This window comes from Meriones unguiculatus, chromosome 16 (assembly GCF_030254825.1).
Source record: "Meriones unguiculatus strain TT.TT164.6M chromosome 16, Bangor_MerUng_6.1, whole genome shotgun sequence".
NCBI lineage: Eukaryota > Metazoa > Chordata > Mammalia > Rodentia > Muridae > Meriones > Meriones unguiculatus.
Window position 1 is genome coordinate 24,333,438 of NC_083363.1, and position 23,817 is coordinate 24,357,254.

At 46.5% G+C, this 23,817-nt stretch overlaps 1 protein-coding gene across 1 annotated transcript; it reads left to right on the forward strand.

Moving 5' to 3' along the window:
- The first annotated feature begins 1,553 nt into the window (after positions 1-1,553).
- On the forward strand, positions 1,554-22,719 carry Eif4ebp2 (eukaryotic translation initiation factor 4E binding protein 2). The gene is made up of 3 exons (XM_021649404.2): positions 1,554-1,943; positions 15,626-15,811; positions 17,136-22,719. The coding sequence occupies exons 1-3, from the start codon at positions 1,799-1,801 to the stop codon at positions 17,165-17,167; spliced, it is 363 nt and encodes a 120-aa protein (XP_021505079.1). The 5' UTR covers positions 1,554-1,798; the 3' UTR covers positions 17,168-22,719.
- The last annotated feature ends 1,098 nt before the right edge of the window (positions 22,720-23,817 follow it).

Genomic DNA, 23,817 nt, shown 5'->3' on the forward strand with positions numbered 1-23,817 from the left:
GCTAAGGAGGAGTGTAGCTTACTGGCTTGCTCTCACTTAGCTCTCTTTCTTACACCATCTAAGACAACGTGCATGGGATAGCAGCCACCCATGAATCATTAATCAAGAAAATAACCCACAGGATTGTTTGCAGGTACCAAGCTCATGAAGACACTTTCTCAATTGAGGTACCCTTCCCAGATGACTCTAGCTTGTGTCAAGTTCACAAGACGAAGCAGAACATGTGGAGACAGGGTCTTACCGAGCTTTGAGCTGGGGTGGAATCCAGCAAGCCCAGGCTCTAACTCCAACCTCTACTCTCCACAGCATGGAGTTATTTCATGTATGGCTTTTTTTTCTTTAAGATTTATTTATTTATTTATTTATTTATTATGCACACAGTGTTTTGCCTGCATATACACCTGCACGCCAGAAGAGGGAACCATATCTCACTGTAGATGGTTGAGAGCCACCATGTGATTGCTGGGAATTGAACTCAGGACCTTTTAGGAAATGCTCTTAACCTCTGAGCCATCTCTCCAGGCCCTTTTCAGTCTTTTCAAGATAGGGTTTCTCTGTGTTGCCCTGGCTGTGCTGGACTCACTCTGTAGACCATGATCTCTTCAAACTCAGAGATCCACCTGCTTCTGCCTCCCAAGTGCTACAATGTCTGGTCTCTTGTATCCCTGGCTGGCCTCAAACTAGCCATGTAGCATAGGTGGGCCTTACACTCCTAATCATCCTGCTTCTATTTTATTGTATATGTATGAGTGCTTTGTCTGCATGTATGTGTGTGCATCGTGTATGCGCCTGGTGTTGCAGAGGTCAGAGGATAAGGTCAGTTCCCGGAACTGTAGTTGAGTTACCACACGGGTGCCAGCAACTGAACCCTGGGGCTCTTGGTCCTCTGCAAGAGCACAAGTGCTCTTAACCGCTGAGCCATTTCTCCAGTCCCTGATTTTTAACTCTTAGTTCATGATTTTAGTTAATAATCAACAATTAAAACTAAAATTATGCTGTAAAAATGTTTTTATTACATTTATTTATTTATGGGTGAGTGGGTGCCCATGGGCTTGCATCCTGCGTGTAGGAGTCAGAGGACAACTTGCAGGAGTCGGTCTCCCCTTCCACCATGCGTCTTTCAGGGCTTGGTGGGAAATGCCTTTCTTTACCCGCTGAGCTATTTTGCGAGGACCCCAAAGTTGTACTTTTAATAACTAGTTATAGACGGGAAACTGAAGTAGGCACTAGGAAAGTACTGTTAGTTGACACCTACACACACACAGTATAAGCAAGTTTTCCTCGCCTGCCTTAGTCACCACCATTCAGCTTCACTTCCACCCGATTCTGTTCCTCTGAGCTCAGTGCCGCCCCTCCCCAAAGTCCCGCCCACCATCTCCTAAGGCCCCATCCTCATCACTTCCTCTTTCTCGCATTTCCGGGATCACCCTACGCTTCCAGCCTTCCTCTGCTCAGCCCCGCCCTCAGCGACCCGCCCACTCGCCTCGGCACGCCCCCTTGCGTCACGTCCGGTCTCCTTATTCCCCTCACCTACTACCCCTTGCTCCCGCCTTCACCCACTTCCGGTAGTCGTCGTTGCCGCTGCCGCTGCTGCTGCTGCTGCTGCTGAGGCTGCAGGCAGAGGCCGGAGGACCGGGCGGCGGCGGCGGCGGCGGCGGCGGAAGCGGGAGCGCAGCGGGACGACCGAGCGAGAGCCGGAGAGCTGAGAGGCGAGAGCGCTCTTCCGCCCGCGAGAGGAGCCAGAGCCGCCCGGCCCCGCCGCCGCCGCCGCACAAAGCCTCAAGCCCGCGCCGGAGCCATGTCCGCGTCGGCCGGCGGTGGTCACCAGCCCAGCCAGAGCCGCGCCATCCCCACCCGCACCGTGGCTATCAGCGACGCCGCGCAGCTACCTCAGGACTACTGCACCACGCCCGGGGGGACGCTGTTCTCTACAACGCCGGGAGGTGAGCAGCTCCGGGCCTGCCCGCCATCGGGTTGGCGCGTGGCACTGTATGCTGTATACCTACAGCTTCCTCTCCGCCGCCGGACTGTGTGCTGCAGGCCGAGCACTCTGCGCGGCGGGGCTTGCCTGTGGAGCTGCCCTACGGGCTTTGAGGGAGGGAGGTCCGAGAGAAAGAGATCTGGCGCAGAACCGTAAGATGACTCGTCTGGCCGCACTTAGAGTCCCTGGACGAGGCCGGCATGCACTGTGCATACCTCGCCCAGCGTTATCCTCCTTTGACAGCATTGTTTACTTTGTTGGAGGAGTCATTGGTCGGGGGAGCCCCAGACCGGGAGAAGTCGGGGTAAAATAGCTCCTAAGCTGTCTCCTTTGTGGAGATGCGGTCAGTTTTCAGACCAGAGTTTTCGGGGAGCAATTCTAAGATTGTAGAAGGGTGCTTTGTCAAACAGCACACACTATTCAAGGTTGCTTGATCCTAGGGAAGGATCTTGTAGAGAGAGGCGGCGTAAAGGGAGATTCCTGGCATTGCTTTTCAAAAGATGGCCGTAAACTGTTTACTACCAGCACTGGAGAAAAGGTGAAACGTGTTCAATTGGTCACGAGTAGAAGGAAGCGCAAAGGTTGTTTGTCTCCTTTCTGGGCCATTCTCTAGAGGGAGGAGCCTGGAAAGGGTTCTTCAGGGCCTTAATGAAGAGGACTGGCCATTATTTTCTAACCTCAGAACTTTGCCGCCTTTTGGTGACCTGGGACCTGGCCTTTGGCTAGAGGGTGAAGATTTGGTTAGCAGTCCCTGTAGTTTATGGAGTTGGTAGTCTTGACCATGGGGTAGGGGTTTCAAGTTCACTTCAGCCAATCACTTGCAATTATGGCTAGTCATCCTATAATCTTGTGCGATGAGAAGGTACAGAGTAAGAGGACCTGCTTACCAACACCAAGAGATAGCAACCCAGAAGGCTGTGTGTGCTAGCTTTGGGCTGTGATCCCAGTACTCCAGGAAGAAACAGCAGGAGGATCGCAGCTTAAGGCCAGCCCCAGCTACATAATGAGCTCAGCGACAGCCTGTGCTATGGTGTCAGACCCTGTCTCAAAACAAAACAAAAAAATCAAAGCAAACAAATCTAGGCGAAAAGTTGGCAGAGGATCCGGCCAGGCCAGTCTAGAAAGGATGGCAGAAAAGGATGAGTGCCCAGAATGACCCAGGCAGGAGGAAGTTCTCGTTTCTTAGGGAGAGTCAGGTTCAAGAATGGGCAAGACAGGTCAGCTGTAGAACAATGGGATCCTGTTGAGGAAGCAGTGGCTTAAGTTGTTGAAAAAACCTTTCTGGTTTGGTCTATTGAAGACCGATAGGTTTTAGTCTTTCGTTCCTTTTATTTGTTGAGGCAGTGTTTCACCATATGGTTCACACTACTTGGACCTTTTTATGTGATCCTCAAACCCACAGTCTTCTTGCCTCTGCCTCCTGCATCCTGGGATTTACTGGTGTGTGTCGCTCCATATTTGGTGTAACAAGAATCATGAGATATGTTGGTAAGCCCAGATGGAATTGTCTTAACTTGAGCTGGTAACTTTTAAGAAACAGAGTAGTGGCCAGTACAGGCGAGGCAAAGGCAGGTTGATCTCTGTGAGTCCAAGGCTAGCCCATTTTACTTAATGAGCTCTAGGACAGCCAAGGCTCCATAGTGAGACAGTGTCTTACAAAAAAAGATTTATTTCTAAGGTGGTGAAGAGAGATGTTGTCTCCTCCCGAGTTCTTTGTGGCATTGGTCAGCAAGGTACACATGCTTGTAGCAGTTCAGAACACATGTCACAGTAACAGGTGCATTGAATTTGCTTGGGGAGGAACCACACTTTTAGCAGGATGTTAATCTTTCTCCTGCGGGAAGATTCAGAAAGGGAAAACCTCGTGGTCCTATTTCAAACGCCGAGCTGCTGTGCTTTTAAGAGTAGGAAAGGCACATAGTCTTTAAGCCTTGCCCAAAGACAGAAGCGGTCTCAACACTTGAGTTAGTTCTGGAGTGCTTGGGAAGGTCTGCTGAAATACCGCCATCTGTCCTTCCGCTGCAGAGTTACAACTGCAGCGAGTACTACTTACCCTGCCTCTAGAGAGCTTCTGCACATAGCTGTTTGTTTGTTTTGGAGGTAGGGTCTCACTATATCTCCCTGGCTGTCCTGGCACTCACAGAGATACACCTGACTCTGTCTCCCAAGCAGTGGCATTAAAGGGCTCCTTGCCTAGCACAGCCTTTGGATATTAGTGCAGGAGAGCTTGCTTCCTGTTTGTAAGGAGATGGTACAAAAGAAGTTGGAGCTTCGAGCCCTTTTGAGTGTTTGTTTGAGGTTTTTTGTTTGTTTGTTTGTTTGTTTGTTTTTGAGACAGAACCTCATTGTGTATCCCTGTCTAGTAGACCAGGCCAGCCTCAAACTCAGTGGTCCCCCCTGCCTCTGCCTCTCTAGTGCTAAGTTTAAAAGTATGTGCCACTAATGGGCCCACACCTTCAATCCCAGTGCTTAGGGAGACAGAGGCAGGCAGAACGCTGTGAGGCCAGCCTGGTTTACAAATCAGCCAGGACAGTCGAGGCTCCACAGAAGCTGTCTCAAAAAACAATAACAATAGTATGTACCATCATGGCCAGCTAAGTATTCTTTATAGCAGATAGCTCAGTGCTGTCTAGGTGTGCAGTGTTTATTGATGTTTTCCCCTTTGGAATGATTTTAAAGTGGCCTTTATTGTGGCTAGAGAGGAGCCTCAGCAGTTAAGAGTGTACCTGCCAGTCTTGCGGAAGACCTGAGTTCAGTTCCCATGATCCACACTGGGCATCCTGTAACTCCAGCTCCAGGAGATCTAATGTTCTTGTCTGTTCTTCACCAGCATCTGCACACTTGAACATACTCATTTTGAAAAAGAGGTGTATTAGTTTATGGGTGGGTGTGGGTGGGTGTGTCAGAGGAGGTCAGAGGGCAACTTTTGATCTCCTTACACTGGGGTTTCTGGGAGCAAACTCAGGTAATCAGGCTTGTGTGTTGAGCACCTTTACCTATGAGTTATCCTACTGCCTCCTACTTTGGAAATTTTCTTCCCTCTGATGCTTTATCTCTTTCTCTCTCACTATGTCATTTTATCTCCATAGGTCTTCAGTGGGTTTTATGGGCAGCACTTTACAGGAAACTAGACAGCAGGCACAGGCCTGTAAGCCCAGCACTATAGACAAAGAGAAAGGATCAAGAATTCCAAGCCAGTTTATGCTAGATGGTTAGGCCAACCTGGGCTACATGACACCCTGCCTCCAAAAAATATTAAGTATAGTCCTTGCTCCGCATGGGCTTCAGATCTTGATTTGAAAGGAATGGAGGCTTCCGGTAGGATTTGAAGTTTTTTGGAACAGCATAGCCAAGTGACTGACTTACATATTTCAGACCTGAAAACATCAGGCTTGGATTGGAAATTTCTGTTTAGTGAGAAGGGAAGGGAGTGCATTTCCTGCCTCAGGCTTCTGAAAATCTGGTGTTACACCCTTGGGGACCATTTCAGGATCTTGTTTGATTTGCTGAATGCCTTGTAAGATTGGCCTTGGTAGGGCAAGACTCCTTTATTGGTTGGAGACCCAGAGTAAGCAGCCCACCTGGAAGGTTTCTTAAATTTCCCCTCTGTGGTTTGGAAATGAGAGCTGAGCTAGAAGCACACTTGCTGTGACATTCTTGAGCTGCTTTTGCTGATGTAAGAGGACTCTTCTCATTACTGAGGGACAGGAAAGATTGTTTTCTCCTGTCTATCCATGGAGCAATGGATGGTAGTTGGTTCACACAGTAGAAGCTGCTTCTGCCTTCATGGAAGGTGAGCTTGTTCCAGTAGTTGAGTTTTCTTATATCCCAGGCAGGTAGCTCTGGAGGGAGGACCCTAATGAGTTCATTGTATAATTAAACAACCCTGAGACCCAAAGAAACTAACCTGTTAGTACTGTGCAGCCAGTTAATGGCAGCGGGTGGCCCTGGAATCAGCAGTCTTACCACTACCTCGTTTCTTCCTCTACCATCTTATTTGCTTATCTTTCTGGCAAAGGAACATGGCAGACCTTTTGAGACATTGCCACCTCCTGAATGCTAGATAGCACCATGTTTCTCTGGGAAATAAGCGGAAGTATATGACCTATTTTAGCCTTCCTCTGCTTCTCTCCCTAATCACATTTTCAGCTATTGAAAGAACACGGCACACAGTAGCAGAAAGCCACTAATCGCTGTGGCTCTTCCCCACCAGCTGGCTCCTGCCTCTCTGCTGCTGTTGGTGTCCTAGGGTAGAGTTACCTGAGGGCCATTGGGAGAATATGGAAATAAACGAGAAGGCCTCTAGAAGGGAATATATTCTCCTTTAGACTAAAGTGAGCTATATCTAAAAGTATATTGGGAGCCGGGCGTGGTGGTGCACTAGGGAGATAGAGGCAGTCAAACTCTATGAGTTTGAAGTCAGCCTGGTCTACAAATTGAGTCTAGGACAGCCAGGACTACACAGAGAAACCCTGTGTGTGTGTGTGGAGGGGGGTGAATTGGGGAAATGTGCTTTTTCAGCTGGTCCTTTCTTGAAGGGATGAACAGTACTAGTTTCTCAGTTAGTTTGGCCTGTTTATTCTGAGCCAACAAAATCTTTCTTTAACTTCCATTCTCTTCTGTTCCTTGCGTGTGCCCCTGTGGTTCTAGGCAGAGGCCAGAGGAAAACATTGCATTCTCTACCTATCCTTTAGACAGTCTGTCACTGAACCTAGAGGTTTGGTTTTTGGCTAGACTTAGTTAGGCATCGTGGTCTAGTAACTCCCCATCCCCACCCACCCACTCACAAGCGCTGGGAATACAGGCCACCAAGAGTCACACCCAGCATTTACATGGGTGCTAGGGTTCTGAACTCAGATCTTCACACTTACGTAACAAACGCTTTTGTTCACTGAGTCATCTCCCTGGCATTTTAACTTTAGCTACAGCGCTTTATTATTGTGAATGGGAGATGTACATCACATAACTTTGTTTTTTTATTCTGGGGAAATGGCAACTAGTTTCCTCAAAAATACAGACTGCCATGCGATGCCATTCTACAGCTTCAGTTGTGAGTTCACCTACCAGGGTGTCTGTCCTTCAGCTTTTGTGCTGGATATAGAAGAACTGGCTTGCAAGCCTGTTGAAGACCAAGGTCGTTCCTTATCAAGGCAACACTTGGAGACAGTAGTAGGTCAGGTGTGGGGTGACAGGGAAGGTAGCCCTGCTGTTGATGGGGCAACACAGCCTCTCCTCTGTCCACCAGCCTTCAGGGGGCAGAGAGAAACTAAGACCAGCACCCAAGGTCAGTCAGCAGAGACCTTTTGTAGGGCTGGAGTCCTGAAGGCAGTGTAGTGTCACAGAGGGATTTGTGGACTCTAGGCTCAGTGGTTTGTATGTGTAAAGCCTTGCGGGTCAGACAGGAAAATTACTGTGTAGAAAGCTGCTCCATCTGTCGAGCGGGAGGAGAAAAGGCCTTGGCCCTTGCTGAGTGTGCTGGTAAGTGGCAGGCTTCCTAGCTCCAATTCTTTAGAGGGAGCAAATGCTTGTGGGGATTTTTGCCTCTCTAAGCTCTTTTGAGACTTGTATTGTAGGTAAGACCTAGACTGACGTTTCCAAATTCATTACTTTCCTTAGTGCTTGTTTTTTGTTTGTTTGTTTGTTTGTTTTTGAGATGATCTCGATATGTAGCCCTGGCTGGCCTGGAACTCACTCTGTAGACCAGGTTGGCCTCAAACTCAGATCTGCTTGCATCTGCCCCCTTGCTGCTCAAATCCAAACAGTAGTGGTGTTGCTGCTTCATGTAGACTGATTTCCAGAGACTCCCTAGGCGGGCCAGTTGGATTGTAGGTCGTGCACCATTTTGGACTTAGTATTAGTTGGTTTTTGTTTTTTTTCTTTTTAATTTGTAACAAGGTCTCTTGAAGCCTAGTCTGACCAGAATTGTGTAGCCTTTGATGACCTTTACGATCCTGCTCTGCTCTACTTCCTGAGTGCTAGGATTACAAGTATGAAGTCCCATGCCCTGTGTGTTTATGCAGCGATTGCACCCAGGCTTTATGTATGCTAGGCTTGTATCTTCTGTGTCATGACTTCCTTTGTGTTCTTTGTAAAGAGGGCTTCTGTCAGCTCTTCTCCAAGATTTCCCCAACAATGGACCTTCCTAATAGGATGCAGCCTTTCTTCTCTTGCCCTGCAGTGATCAGATGGGGACCATCCTTGGGTACTTAAGTTTGGTAACTTTTGCTCTTGTTACTAGGCATGGGCTTAAATGATTTGGTAGATCGTCCACGGAACTTTGGAGATTCCCATTTGCCACAGCACTTAGTCACATCATGGCAAAAGGCTTCAAGCTCCAGTTGTTATAAGAACATTGTCAATTTTTGTTTTATTAGTACTTCAGGGATCTGGTGGCTGTGCAAAGTAAATGTGGTTTGGCCACCACCAGTTTCCCGGAGGTCCTCTGGCTTACTTACACAGTTGTTAGTTTTCTTTGGATTGTGAGCCACAGAACTTTTTAGCAGTCTATTCATCGAAGTCCTCTATGAAGAACACGTATTTGTTAAAATTTTCTTCTCTGGGCTCTCTGGTACAGACAGACAAAGCTTCCTAAGGATAAATTCCCCATAGTCCTTCATGTTTTTGCATCTTCTTTGCGGTTCTGGGGGTGGAGGAGGCCTAGCCTTCTGAGTGCATTAAAGTGCCTGGCTGCTGGTTGTCTTACTACTGATTTCTTTGTTGCCCTCGTGCCTAAAGATAGGTCAGGGCTGAGGAGACCTCAGTGGTTGAGAGCATAGTTGTTCTTGCAGAGGACTGGAGTTTGGTTCCCAGTACCCACATCAGGTCCCTAACAGCTGCCTGTAACTCCAGCTCCAAGAGCTAAGTACCTTCTGGCTTCCCTGAACACCTGCACTCTTGTGGACATACCTATAGACTGAAGTATGCGTAATAAATCTTATAAAGAACTCCCATAAACTGCCAAAGTTGCTTGCCAAGTGCTGGGTTTGTTGTTGTTGTTTTGTTTTATTTTTATTTCATGACAGTCTGGCTGCCTGAAATTCACTGTGTAGGTGCTGGGGTTAAAGAAGTGTGCCCTCATACACACATGTTGCTGGTCTGTGTGCTGAAGTGCGAGTGTGGAAGTCAGAGGATGACTAGTTTAGATGTCAGTTTTATCCTACTGTGAGATCAAGGGACTGAGCTCCAGGCTTCAGGTTTGTTCACCAAGTACTTTTACTACCCACTGAGCCATCTTGTTGGCTTTTGTTTTCCAGCGGTGGGGCTGCATCAGGGTGGCGAGCATGTCCATCAAGTGAGTCCTGCGCCCACTGTCCACCCAGCTACCCATTGTTCTCATTCAGCTTTTGATGGGAAGGACCCTGCTCATGGCTTCTGCTGCCCTGGCAGTGTTAGTTCTGTTCTGTGTAAATTCAGGAGCACAAGAATCATTTTTTTCTACTGTGTTCGCTGTTCTGGAGTTGAGACTCAGCCATGCCCATGCTAGGCAAGTTCTCTCCACCCTGTTAATTTGCAGTCTCTGCACTGCACTCCTAGAACTCCAAAGTGTGGTAGCCAGATTGCTGTGAGTTCAAGGCCAGACTGAGTTACAAAGTGAGACACTGTTTCCACCCAAAAAAGTATGGTGTGAGTTCATGTGTGTCAGAAACATTGAATATTTTAATGTTTTTTATCCTTATCTTTTTTTAATTTTTTTTCTTTTTATTAATTACACTTTATTCACTTTGTATCCCCCCTGTGGTTCTCTCCCTCTTCTTGTCCCAATCCCTCCCTTCTTCTACCCTCTGCATGCATGCCCCTTCCCAAGTCCACTGATAGGGGAGGACTTCTTTTCCTTCCTTCTGATCCTAGTCAATTAGGTCTCATCAGGAGTGGCTGCATTGTCTTCTTCTGTGGCCTGGTAATGCTGCTTCCTCCTCAGGGGGTGATAATTAAAGAGCAGGCCAATCAGTTCATGTCAGAGACAGTCCTTGTTCCTATTACAATGGAACCCACTTGGATACTGAACTGCCGTGGGCTACATCTGTGCAGGGGTCTTAGGTTATCTCCATGCGTGGTCCTTGTTTGGAGTATCAGTCTCAGGAAAGACCCCTGTGCCCAGATTTTTTGGTTCTGTTGCTCTCCTTGTGGAGTTCCTGTCCTCTCCAGATCTTACTGTTTTTCACTTCTTTCATAAGATTCCCTGCACTCTGCCGAATATTTTAATGTTTAACAAATAATCTTTGATTCTTTATAGTAAACACAGGTATCCACTAGGAACTAAAGGAATTTGTTCCTGGTAATTAACTTTTTTTTTTCTTCAGTAGTTAGGGTCTTTGGAATGATCATGTGCTTATTAATCACTAACATACTGCTTGCTATTTTGTGTTCCATGTGGAAGGTAACCAACATAATAGGTAAATTCTTTAACCTGCAGTCACTCAAAATTCAATGATTTGGTGTAGCAATGTAATAATTGTGCTCAGCAGGCACAACTGAATAAAATTGGTCAAACTGTCAAACTTGTGCTTAGGGAACTACAAAATGTTGAGTGGCCATTGAAATGGCACCATGGGTAAAGGAGCTTGCTGCCAAGCTTGAGTTTGATCCCCAGATTCCATGTGGTGGGAGAAGACCAACTCCTTCAAGTTGTTCTCTGACCCCCCGTATGTACTTCATAGCATTTATGCCCTTGAACCTGTGTATACAGGTGTATGTACGTGCACACACACTAAATAAAAATGTAATTTAAAAAATTAATGTTGAAAGAAATTCAAGACAACTAAGTAAATGAGAGGCACTTGCTGTTGGTAGAAAGAACTTGGAGGACCCTCATAGTAGTTCAGGTGGAAGCTCTTCAGCAGGTAATGCCTATACAACTGGTTGTCCACACACAGAAACTGAATTTGGACCCACAGTTCACAGGTAGAGTTCCTAGAAAAGCAGGCAACAGAACACAACCTTGGATTAAGAAATTTCTTAGATTTGACATCTAAAGCAGCACAGCAGTTACTTATAATAATGATGGTTAATATGCCACACAACAGATCTGAAATAAAGGAGGTTTGTTGTGGAAAAGGGAGGCGAGGAAGAGAAAGCAGGGCAATGAGGACACCTATGACAGAGAAAGAGACAGAGAGAAACAGACCAAGAGACAGCGAGACTAAGAGAGGCTGGGGAATTCTTTTTATCGGGCACACACCTGTCGATGGCAGCAAGTGATAACATCTGAGGTTGCTAAGCCCCCAGAAGGCATGCTAGTGGGACCACCTATAAGCTGACAGTAGCTAAAAACATAACCTGGATCTCTCTCAAAATCACAAACACTGGGTCCACAAACACTGGTGGCACATAAGAGCTATGTGTCTGTCTGTCTGTGTATTTGTGTCTGCTGGTTGCTGCAAGAGTTCAAGCCAGCTGGGACTTAAAAACTTTTTTTAAAAAACTTAACTGTGCAGTGGTGGCACATGCCTTTAATCCCAGCAGAGGCAGAGACAGGCAAATCTCTGAGTTCAAGGCCATCTTGGTTACACAGTGAGTTCCAGGACAGCCAGGACTACACAGAAAAACCCTGTCTCAAAATACAAAAAAACAAAAGAAACTTTTTATGCCTCAAAGAATGACCACATAACACATGCTTTTGGGTTTAATTCGTAGGACTGGGGAAAGGAGAGAGATGGGAGAGAGAACCACCAAAGGGTAAACTATATAAGCAGAAAAAAAATTACAGATCATTTTTGTGTGTTATATAAAAAAAAATAATGCTGGAGATTTCAGTTAGTGGTAGAGTACTTGCCTAACATACGCATAGGCAAGACAATGGGCTCCGTCCTCACTCAGCTCTGTGTGCATTTGTGAGAGAGAGAGAGAGAGAGAGAGAGAGAGAGAGAGAGAGAGAGGATTAAAATATAGTAAAAAGTCAGATCTGGATGCCTTTCTTCAGAGGTGATGTGTAATGGAAAAGACAATGAGCACAGTAAGCACATGAGCAAGGGGGCCTAATTAGCAAGCTGTTCCTCAAGCAGTTAGTGTGTGACTTAGCATGCTCCAGGAGAACGGCTGTCAACACCATAACCTGTACATGGATCTAGATCTTAAATCGGTGTCAGCTGATGAAGAGATTAACAGGTGTGACACACATATTGCCACATCTCTCCTGGCCATGGGCTTGGGTTTCAGAATGACCGACCTCCAGGCGCTTGACACTGCAGGAAGCAAGAGGCCCTCTCTGCTGTCCTCTGTCCTTCGATGTGATGCACTTTATTTCTAAGTTGGAACAGCAATAGGAACTGATGATACAATAATTGAAACTATGCTGTTGTAATGCAAGTTATTTGAAACTTAAAAAATCTTCAAGATTTTCCACTTAGCACTTTGAAAACATAGCAAAACCTCAGAAATGACAATGAGGGACTACTATCCTGCAATTTATCTGAATATAATCATAACAACACATTAGATTATTGTGTGGCCGTAGTTAAAAGACATAGTCTACATTGCATGATAATGAGCAGATCATGAATTTCCAAACAGGTTAGAAAGCATCAGGCTGGAGTGGCTAGAAAAGAATCTGCTATGACCGCAATTTCCATGCAGTGTGATGGGACTGAATGGTGGGGAGAGAAGTGTGGATGACACCAGGATGGGTTGCACTCCATAATCCAGATGGATTAGCACCTTCATAAGGAAGGATGACTGCAAGCTTCTTTCTCTCCCAAAGTCCCCTCCTGTCAGCCCGCCTATCACTAGAAACCTTCAGGCATTCTGGTATTGTATCATGGGAACACCTGAGAAGACCCTGGAGGAGCACCTTGGCTCTGTGAATTGGGTGTAACAGCTTCAGCTGCACAGAGCATGGCTGAACACAGCCCGAGGGTTTTGTTCTTATTGCTGTTTTTGTTGTGTTCCTAACTGTCCTCAGGCTCGCTGTAACCCATGCTGGGTGCAGGGAAGACAAACAGGTTCCATGCTAGCTACTCTCAAACCCTAAGTCAAACTCAAGTCTTCTGCAAGCTAGAATGTCTTTCTTCTTGCTCATAATCCGGATGCCTGTCTGAGTTATTACTGCAGCTTTTTTTTTTTATCCCCCAGGGGATGAAGCTATTTTACTGTACCCTGTCCTATTTTTGTTGTTTGTTGTTCTTTTCTTTTGGTTTACTTGGTGCTTCCCCTATCCCCTGCAAGACAGGGTTTCTCTGTATAAAAGTTCTGGTTGTCCTAGAACTCGCTCTGTAGACCAGACTGACCTTGAACTCACAAAGATCCACCTGCCTCTGCCTTCCAGGCGCAGGGATTAAAAGTATGTGCCACTGCCTCACTCTGCTTGGTTTATGGGCCTTTTAAGACAAGGTCTCACTCCTCTAGCCCAGATGGGTCTGAAACTTACTGTGTATCCCAGGTTGACCACATTGTACAGCCCTCCCCCCATTTTTACAGACAGTGAACTTGCCATAATGACTGACTGATCTACCAATTTCATTTCTTTGTAGCTGTACCCCAGGTGGGATGAGCAGATCCTATAAAACTGCTGTTTTTAATTTTTTGAGGAATATCCATCCCATCTTCCCCAATGCCTGTACACTGTGAGCTAGAGCAGCAACACATCCCTTTTCTTATCCTGGCCAGCACTTACCTCTTGTGATTTTGATAATAAACATTTGCCAGGTTTGAGGTTCCTGCAGTTTTGTGTTTCTCTAAAGATTTGGTGGTGTTATGCACCTTTTAATGCACCTGTTGGCAAGTTGAGTTGGGAGCTTCTGATGTGCATTTCTCTCTCCTCCTTCTCCTCCTCCTCTTTTCCTTTTTTAGCAGGGGACATTGAGGTAGGATCTCATGCTGCAGTCCAGGCTGGCCTGGAACACTTAACAGTTCCCCCCCTGCCTCAGTTTCAAGTGCAGAACTTGTAAGCACTATACCTATAAGACAACTTGCAGCCAGCAGGCTTTCCTGATTCTTGTACTCTAGTTGACAAAAACCTCAGGTGACTCTGACCGGAAATTGCGCGTTTTATTTATATAGTGTGTGTGCATGATGAGATCATACTTGCTATAGTGTGTGCAGAGGTCAAAGGATAACTTCTGGGGCTGGAGGGATGGCTCAATGTTTTAAGAGCACTAGAAGGTCTTCAAGAGGATTTGGGTTCTGTTCCCAGCACCCGTATGGTGGCTCATAATATCAGTAACTACAGTTTCAGGGGATTCAGTGCCTTTTAGCTTCTCGGTACATTAGGTAAACACACAAGGTAAACACACATACACGCAGGTAAAACACTCATGTATAAATTAGGAATAAATAAATCTTGTTTTCAAAAAGGATAAACTTTCCGCTCGTCTCTTTTCCACCATGTGAGACCCTGGATTGAACTCAGCTGGCCAGGCTTGGCAGCAAGTGCCTCTAGTTGCTAAGCCATCCTTCAGGTCCATATTTGAGGGAATATGGTGACCGTCTTTCTAGGGAGGAGGCCAGCCGCCAAGCTTCTTTCAGCAGGGTGTAGGCCAGGCTGGAATTACAGGCATGCGCCACCATCTGGCCATTGGTTAACTTTTAATAGAAAGGTGGAGATCTACTTTTTCACATACTTGTTTGTGTTTGGTTGTTCTTTAAGAAATTTGTCTTGCGTGTCATGATCACGCATGACTGTAATTCCTGCACCAGGGAAGGCAGGCAGGCAGATCTCTGTGAGTTCAAGGCCAGCCTGGTCTACAAAGCAAGTCCAGGATAGCCAAGGTTTCACAGAGAAACCCTGTCCCCCCCAAAAAAAAGAAACCTGTTGTGATGGAGGCTGGAGAGATGGCTCAGCAGTTGAAAGTTCTGGCAGCTTTTTAGAGGGCCTTGGTTCAATTTCCAGCACCCATAGGGCAGCTCACAACTTGACTGTAACTCTAGTCCCAGGAAGTCCAACACCTTCACACAGACATACATGGAGGCAAAATACCAGCATAGATAAAATAATAATAAATAAATCATTAACAAGAACTTTTTGGGAGTTACTTTGTTGGTCTAGTCAGTAAGTGGCTGAAACAAGATTTAAATCCAACCCAGGTTAAATTTCTTAAGAAAGAGGATGATGAGAAAGAAAAAATAAATTTTTCTTTTGAATATTGAGGTGTTAGGCTGTTGTAAAAAAAAAAAAATAGGGCAGAGCTGCCATACATAGAGCATGAAGTCTGTAGACAGGCACAGACATAGCAGGCATCCTGAAAAAAAGTCGATGGATTGAATGATGTAAAAAGAATGGGTGAAGGGAGGGAGATGGCTTCCTGGAAGAAGTGGCATTGGAGCTGAGTGTTGAGGAACCAACAAGAGTTTCCCATGGGGAATAAGGTAGACTCTTCTCTTGACCAAGTTGACCCCTTTAAGGTGGTCAATTAGGAAGCATTTGAAAGAATTTCTTGGTGACAGACAGCTGGTCTTTGCCTATCGGCCATTCTTTCTACCTACATCTTGCTGGCAGTCCTCTTTGCTCTGAGACACCCCATGGCTTTGTCTGCTCTCAGAACAGAAGTGCCAACACTGGCCTCCACCTGGTAGGTCCAGCTTGGTCACAGCGCTCTCCTCAGAATAGATCAGTGGCCTCTGAAGAGGACTGAGCCACATGGGTAGCCAGCCTGAGTAGCCATTGTGTCGGTGCCTTAATTTATTTGAAACTCCTTCAACCCTATTTTTCAGGAACACGAATCATTTATGACCGAAAGTTTCTGTTGGACCGTCGCAATTCTCCCATGGCACAGACCCCACCTTGCCATTTGCCCAATATCCCTGGAGTCACCAGTCCTGGCACCTTAATTGAAGACTCAAAAGTCGAAGTGAACAACCTGAACAACCTGAACAATCATGACAGGAAGCACACAGTTGGTGAGGGCTCCCGGGTTCTCTGTAGGTTGGGAAACGTTGCTTCATCAAAGCACAACTGATGTTTGCTGTATGTCTGATGGTTTCTCGCTCTAGCGTGTAAAATGCTTTCAGTTCCCATCCAACTGTATGGGGGAAAGCGTCAAGTCGCGATGGAAGGCAAGTGTGGTAGTAGTGCGTGCCTTCAGTCCCAGCGCTCAGGTGGCAGAGATAGGCAGATCTTCATGAGTTGGAGGCCAGCCAGGGCTACATAGGTAGACACTGCCTTAAGGGGGAAAAACTTAGGATGGTAACCCAAAGCCTGCCTGTCAGAGGCTTTATTTTCTAGGCCTTGCCCTTACCTAGACATGATTGCACACATGCTGCCCCTTCGACCTCCGTGAATGAGCAAGTGTGCACACATGCACCCCAAAAAAGAATCTCAGGCCTCCTTTCTCCACCAACCTAGAAAATAAATGCGACCAGGTGGTGGTAGCTCACACCTTTAATTTTAGGTGGATCTGTGAGTTTGAGGGCAGCCTGGTCTATTGAGCAAATTCCAGGACAACCAGGGCTACACAGAGAAGCCGTGACTCAACAAAACAAAAAAGGAAAGAAAAAGAAAAAACAGATCTGATATCCAAGAGTGACTTTATTAGGCGTCTGCCCTGCACCTTTGTAGTGGTATGAGGTGAGGTGGTGTCTGCACTCACCTCAGACTTTGTGCTTCATGTTCTCTGCAGCTCCAGATGAGGTGTTTGGTGGTTGGTTGTGGGTTTTTGTTGTTGTTGTTTGTTTGTTTTTGAGACAGGTCTCACTCTTAGCCTAGGCTACAGAGAACTCACCATGAAGCCTAGATTGGCCTCACTCAGACTTGTAGCCATTTTCCTGCCTCAGTTTCCCCAGTACCTGCATTACGGTATAAGCTGCGATCCCTGCTGCAAGTGTCAGTTTAGAGCAGAGCTGAGATCAAAGCCTCCAGAGAGTGTGCTCATTTGATAGCAACCAGGAGCTGCAGTGTATTGGTTTGTGGAAAAGCAACTGGAAATACCCCCTTGTACCTTTCTTGATGTGACCACTTTGCTCTCCACACACACCCCAGGTGAAATAGATCACCCAAAATATAAATCAGGTTCGGTGCTGAGACAGGGTCTTGCTATATACCCCAGGCTTACCTCAAATTTAGTATTGAATCTGAGTGCTAGTGTTGCATTCAGGAGTAGGTGTCATGAGGCCACAGAGTGAGACAGTTAGTGTTAGTTTTGCCCTTCCAGGTAGAGAAAGATATTAGAAACAACTTTGCCATTTCCTTTTGTACTAAACTTCTCGTTTCTTTCCTTCTAACCAGGGGATGAGGCTCAGTTTGAAATGGACATCTGACTCTGCTGCAGTGTTGAAGGAGGCCACACGCATCGGCCTGTGTGTGCCTGACTGGGCCAGTAGGAACAGTGAACAAAGACTCTCCAGCTCTCCCTCCCCTCCCTCTGGTGCCAAATGATGGGAGATGTATTCCATCACACCACATCTTCCCCTGTTTCCTGCCCTCTGCCCAGTTAAGGTTAGGTTGAAAGCCCTTGGATTATTCTGTGGAACTGACCAGAGGAAAACAGGCCCTGTAGCTTCCATGGTCATTTCCCAAGAATCTTTCTATCCCCTTCAGATTTGCCCCAAGTCTAGGAGATTCCTTGGGCAACACCTCTGCCTGGGGTGGCTAGGAGGGAAGGAGGTTTAGTGCCCACTGCTGTCCTGTGCTCTCTTCTGCCTTGCCTCCCTGCATCCTGCCGGTGATTGAGTGCTTGGGGGGAGGGGAAGTTTTTAAACCGCCTGGTGGAAGTGATAAAACAGAATGAGCTGCTTGCCCTATCCTTGGAGATGTTTGTCTCTGCACTGGAGCACACTTCTGTACCTCTGGCACCTCCAGCTGCATTCCTGGGACATGTGACATCAGCCTCCTTTTCCTCTGGGAGGAAGGCTTCTGTCATGGATGTGATAGCTCATCTCCCCATTCCTTTACCAATTCATTGGCATGGGTTTGTTTTTTGTTTTTTTTGAGACAGGGTTTCTCTGTCCTGGCTGGCCTCAAACTCAGAGATCTACCTGCCTCTGCCTCCTGAGTGCTGGGATTAAAGGCATGTGCCATTATTCCTGGTGGCACGGGTATTTTTTTTTTTTTAAGCCCTATTCCTGAAGGGACCCCTTGTGACAGCTGGTCTTTGCCTATCTGCCATTCTTTCTACCTGCATCTTGCTGGCAGAGTCTTCTTCACTCTGAGACAGCCTATAGCTTTGTTCTCAGAGCAGAAGTGCCAACACTTTGGCCTTTGCCTGGTGGCTACAGTTTGGTCATAGTGATCTGCCTGGGAATATATCAGTACCTCTGAAGAGGACTGAGCCACACAAGTAGTCATGGTTTTAAAACCCGATGGATCTTAAGTAGGTTTGGTGTCCTGCAGGTTATTATATTTTGAATTAAAGTTCACTTTCCCTTATATTTTCCCCACACTTTGAATCTGCTTTGTGCTTGGCTGCTGAGAGAGAAGCATGGGCTGAAAAATGCATTCCTCCCAGGTTTCTTGCCCTTCCCATTATACATTCTCATCATTCATCTGTTCATCTGTCCTCCTTCTCTCCTTCCCTTCTTCCCTTTTTCCTTGATCTCTTTCTTTCTGGTTCTTCCACCAGGCCATTTTTTAAATCTACATCAAAGATACCTCACATGTTTGGTATCTTATAATATCTGTCACTCCTTATCAGAGGAGAGACCTTTTATTTTTAAGATGACTACAGACCTATTTTTAGATAAGCTTTCAATACAATTTTGAACTGCAACTTTTTTAACAAAACATCTTCCAGTATTGGGAAGGTTATTAAAATGTTTCTAGGCAAGTCTGTCCTTTGTCTTTCATAGTTCCTCTGAGCGCTTTCCTGTGCCCTCAAGTTTTGAGGGCTATCTGGAGTTGTAGAGTGGCTATTTTGTGAAACTGGACCAGTCTGCCTTGCTGTGAGTTGTTGAAGAAAGCTTCGTTCCTTTCCTTTACTCCTCTGCTCTCTTGCTCTTCCTCCTCCCCATCCCCTCTCCTGATACTGTGGGCCGACATGGAGATCACAGGAGATCCATCCTCCTTAAGGAGACAGTAAAGCAACCACTGGTTTCCTGGGAGTTTCTGGTTACTAAGCCCTCTTAGTAACATTTTAGATCCCCATTGTCTGGGAAAGAAAGAGGTTTGCTTTTCTTTTGAACCATGGGAAGACTCTCATTTGGAAAAAGAAAGGACATCTTCAAATCTTGGTTCTGTTTTTTGTTTTGTTTTGTTTTTAGGTTTTTGGTTTTGTTTTGCTACACAATGTGAACAGCTCAGAGTGCAACCCTCTGTGACGGTCACTGTCTCAGGAATAAGCGGGGTCTCCAATGCTTGGGGGTTTTTGGAGTCTCCATGGTGATAATCAGAAGAGTTTTGTTTCTCTGTTAAATGTATCTGTTGTGTTTTTAATTAAACTCCCAAATTTCGTTTAATATGGAGTCTTAGAAAGACATAAGTTGTGCTGTAATAGGTATAAGAAGCTTGCTCAGGACCTCTTGTACTCTGGAGCTTGATTGTTTGTGAGCAAGGCTCACAATTCTTCACACACTGGTGGTACCCCATAGGAAAAGGACATCTGCTTCCTCACTGAACCACTGTCTACAGCTGAGTGGCTTCCTCCTGGACCCACAACTGGGAATGGATTTGAGTCATGGGAGTTGGGATCCAGAAACTGTTTACCTTTTCTTGCCGTCTTCTGGGGTCTGTCTGCATCTGCACCTCCTCTCCAGTCAGCACACGTTTCTAGTTTTCTTTAGACTGTCACCTTCATGATGTAGAGCTTTCTAGCCTTGTGTCCTCTGCCAGCACCCCTTATCTGAAGGCTGCCATTACCCATTCTTTGACCTCTATAAATCAGCATTGTAAGATAATTGCACAAAACAAGCTTTCAACAGGCAGCATCTTTGCACAGGAGCCAATTTCTAGTAAGCAGAGTCCAGTGCAGGGTTCACCTCTGGGTGTTCAGAGAGCCTTACAGTAGAGGTCTGTGATGCCCTAATCTGCCAGGCTCCCACCTGAGTGAGACAGCTTTTAAAATCTTAGTGACCCTCTGTGCTATTTCTCTGAAGGTCAAGTTTCTGCACTTGTGGGGACAATCAGCCATCATGAGGAAGAACCTCCCTCCAGCCCCAGCAGGAGACACAGTTCCCAGTAATATTCTTCCTTCTTAGTTCTACTGAAATAGGTGCTGCTTCTCCAGGGCACGGGAATGGGAAAGCTGGCAAGAGTTCTGTACTTCTACGTATTATGAGTTATCTATTGCTGTGTAACAAATTACCTGCAAGCTTAGAGTCTTCTCCATAGGGTCTTGGGGGTTGCTTAGCATGGAGGTTTTAGCATAGGGTCTCATGATGATGCAGGTAGGGTACAGGTTGGGGCTGCTCTCATCTGGAGCTTTAGAATCCCCCATTTTTTTGTGGCTATCAATGGGATGCCTTTTTTGGTCACTCCCCATATGGATTTCTGTGGGATAAGAGCACCTGACTTCCTCCTGAATGACTGATCGCAAAGAAAGGTGGGTAAGAAGAAAGTTGCAGTGCCTTTAAACCACCACATCCTACCAGGAGAAAAATAGGTGATGAGGAAGGTGGAGATAGTTACAGCCATAAGCTAGATGCATATTGCTATCAAAACAGCCCTCTATGGTGAGACCAAACTGGGATAGAAGACAGACTTCTCTTTCCCCAAAGCATATCTTAAGACAGGTGGCAGGAAATGAAGATTCCCAGATCTGTTGCGACCTCTTCTGCCTATCTTCTCAAGAATGCTTGCTTTGCAAGTCTCTGAGGTGTCCTCTTTAAGCATCACTTACGACTTGTGTTGTCCTTGAGCCAAGAATTAACAAAAGGAATTGGGATGTTTCTATGGAGCCATACAAACTTTCTTAACTGGAGTAAGACTTGTCAGACGGGTCAAAGGATGTTGGATTTCAGATATTTGAGCTGCAGAACAAGAAGCAGTTCTGGTTCTGGGAGATGGTATGGAAGCCAGGTACCATCTGAGTCAGTGGTCAAGATCTCCACCAGAAGCAGCTTGTCCATAAGCCAGCAACTCCTGAGAAGGCAAGTGTCTTTGTATACCTGAATACCAGGTCAGTGCAGCATGCAGCTAGCCCATTGTCTTCTGGTTGCCTTGATGGAAGTGTCCTCTTAAAAAGAACCAGTCTTTGGTTTTACCCATAAGGGAAGCTTAAGAGGTAGCTTGTCGGCGCCTCAGACCTCACGGAATGTCTGCTTATTCCTGCTAGCCATTCTCACCATTCTTAGATGGAGGCTCTTGTTTGGATTCGTGCTCTGTCCTTTACCATTTACTTCTCTGTAGTCATACCTGCTTTAGCATGTGCTTGAGCTACTAGTGAATTATATAGGCTTCTTTCTAATCTGCAGAGGGGCAGGGAATAGGGGTTCTTGGGTACCGTCTTTGGGCTTCTCAGCCTTCTCAGTTCCAATTGGGCTCCAGTGAAAGTCCAGAAAGGCTCAGGTGTTAGCTGCCATGTATCAGCGATGGAAGCTCCTTCCTATCTCCATCTTGAGTGCTGGCTGCTTGATGGGGGTCTGGTATAACCCTCTTCACTCCCTCTAGAGGGAAGGCACCACTGTCTTCATGTAATCCAAGTTCTTTGGTGAGTTTCTTGGACTCCGTGCCATGGCAGCTATTTATTAATCTGCGAAACTCAATCACCAGCCCATCCTTCCCATGGGAAGGTGGGATTTGTAGTGGAGGAACACCATTTCTTAGGGGTAGAAGTTCTGTCTGAGTAGGTCATGGTTGCCCCTAGCCTTCAGCTATTTTTTTTTCTCCTTGGTTCCTGCAGTTGAGTCAGTCCTTCAGTGCTTCCTATCCAGGTGTGCTTCCTGCTCTGGCAATGGATTTCGTGAGTGGTGGACATTATTGAGGCTAGCTCACAGACACTTGACTGAAGACTGTAAGGATGACTGACAGGTCCTTGTTTTTCCAGATGACCAATCAAGTTACCTTTTCTACTCTGAAGCTTTAGGCAGTTCCTAGAACCTGGTGCCTGTTGGCAGAACTCAATATTTGAAGTCTTCGGGTGGTCCCTGGTTTTTCTCTGCTTGCTCAGCACTTCTGCAACCCTAGTGGGCCATACTGTGTGCCCAGTAGAAAAAGGCTACTGAGCTGAAACATTTCCCAGGGATGCAAACTCCTGTTGACTTTTCTGAGGTGGAAGGGTTGAGACTAGATGTCTGGTAGATACTTGGCTGTGCTGATATTTCCAAAGGGAGCTCCTGCCAGGGCTCCAGACCCAATTTTCTGGGCATTGCAAACTTAGAAAATTCCATGAATCTAGCACAGACTGCCCTATCTTGCCTCTAAACTCTCTTTCCTTTCCATTTTCAGTCTTTTAAAAACTGCCCAACCCTGGCCTAGGGGCTATGACTGGAGAGCAGGACAGTGGGGCCACCAGCAAGAGGCAGGGGCCATCGGGACCATGCTGGCTCATGCCAATGCCTTTACCCCACTTACTGGCACCTGGGCCAGCTCCAGTAAGCCTTAAAGAAGGCAACTTGAAATGCCCCAAGGACTCCAATCCCCAGTTGTCCATTTTAAGAATCTTTGTATGTGTTTCCTATATGCGCTTCCCTGTTTACTGCTGCAGTCCTAACCATGTGGAACAGGGTTTCAGAGGCTGCCAGTGCTTTCCTTGGTCCTCCCCTTTGTTCCCCTGGTGTGCTGTCCCCTCACCTCCTTTCATTCACTGTCAGCAATGCTGTGTGATTCTATGACCAGTTTGTTTTCTTACTGTCCTTCCAAACTAGCAGGTGTTTGGAACTAAGGAAAAAATCCTCACCGACGGTTGCTGTTACAGTTAAATAAAGACCTTGAATATTGACTTGGTGGTGTTTTGTGGTGCTGGGCATTGAACCCTGCATCTCTCATATGCTAAGGGCAAACTTCACCGTGGAGATAGCCTGACCTGGTATGTTATTGGGTTTTGTTTTGGGAACCGGCTCTCGATGTGTAGCCCTTGGCTGCCATAGAACTTGTTATGTAGACCAGTCTGTCCTTGAATGCAAAGAGATCCACCTACCTCAGCCTCCCAAGTGCTAGGATTAAAGGCATGCACCACCACACCCAGCCTCCTGGTATATTGAGTTTGTGTGTGTGTTTATATTTATTCAGATACTATGTGTGGTAGTTTGTGCCTGTAACCCAGTGTGCAGAGGGCTGAGGCAGAAAAAGAAATGCTAAAAGTTGGAGGCCAGCCTCCAACTGCACACACACCAAACACAAAACCCCCAGAAGTGACCAGTGCACTATTGTGGGTTATTCACATTTGGCAAGTCTTTGCATGGAGGAACCAGGCAGATAAGTTAACTGCTTTGTCTGTCTACCCTCATGGATCACTGTCATTCTGGTCCTTAGAGTATAAGCACAGGAGCTTGGTGGCTCTGGAGGAAATGCTTCAGTTAGTGCCAGTCTTAAAGACCATGTAGCCTCTCCCTGCTCTGAGGGAAACCCTGGCATATGTGTCTTACTCTAGGGACTAGAGTGCAGGCTGTTCTACACGAATCTTCTTCTGGCTTGCCTGTCCTGTGTTAGTAGCCGTGGCCAGGTCTGTGGAGAAATGAGGTTTACCTTCTTGTCAGTGTAGAGGTTTGGTACCGGCCCACCCTTAGTTCCAGCCCCACTGCTCAGGAGCCTTGCTGCCCATGGCGTGATCTTAGATCTCTCAACCTCTGATCTCTATCAGGATGAAGAGATCATAAGTGATTTTAAGGTCAGGAGTCTAGGCCTAGTGTTTGTAAAAACTCAAATGGTACACATCTGCATTTCCATCACTTGCTTGGCTGAGACAATACTACTGTGATTCCCAGACCAGCTGGGCTACACTGAGTCTCTCTCAAAACACTAAGCTCAGCTGAGTTTGAGAGAATCACCAGCCTCTGGAGACCCCCCTCCCCATGCAGGTGTGGGTTAATCTGCATGT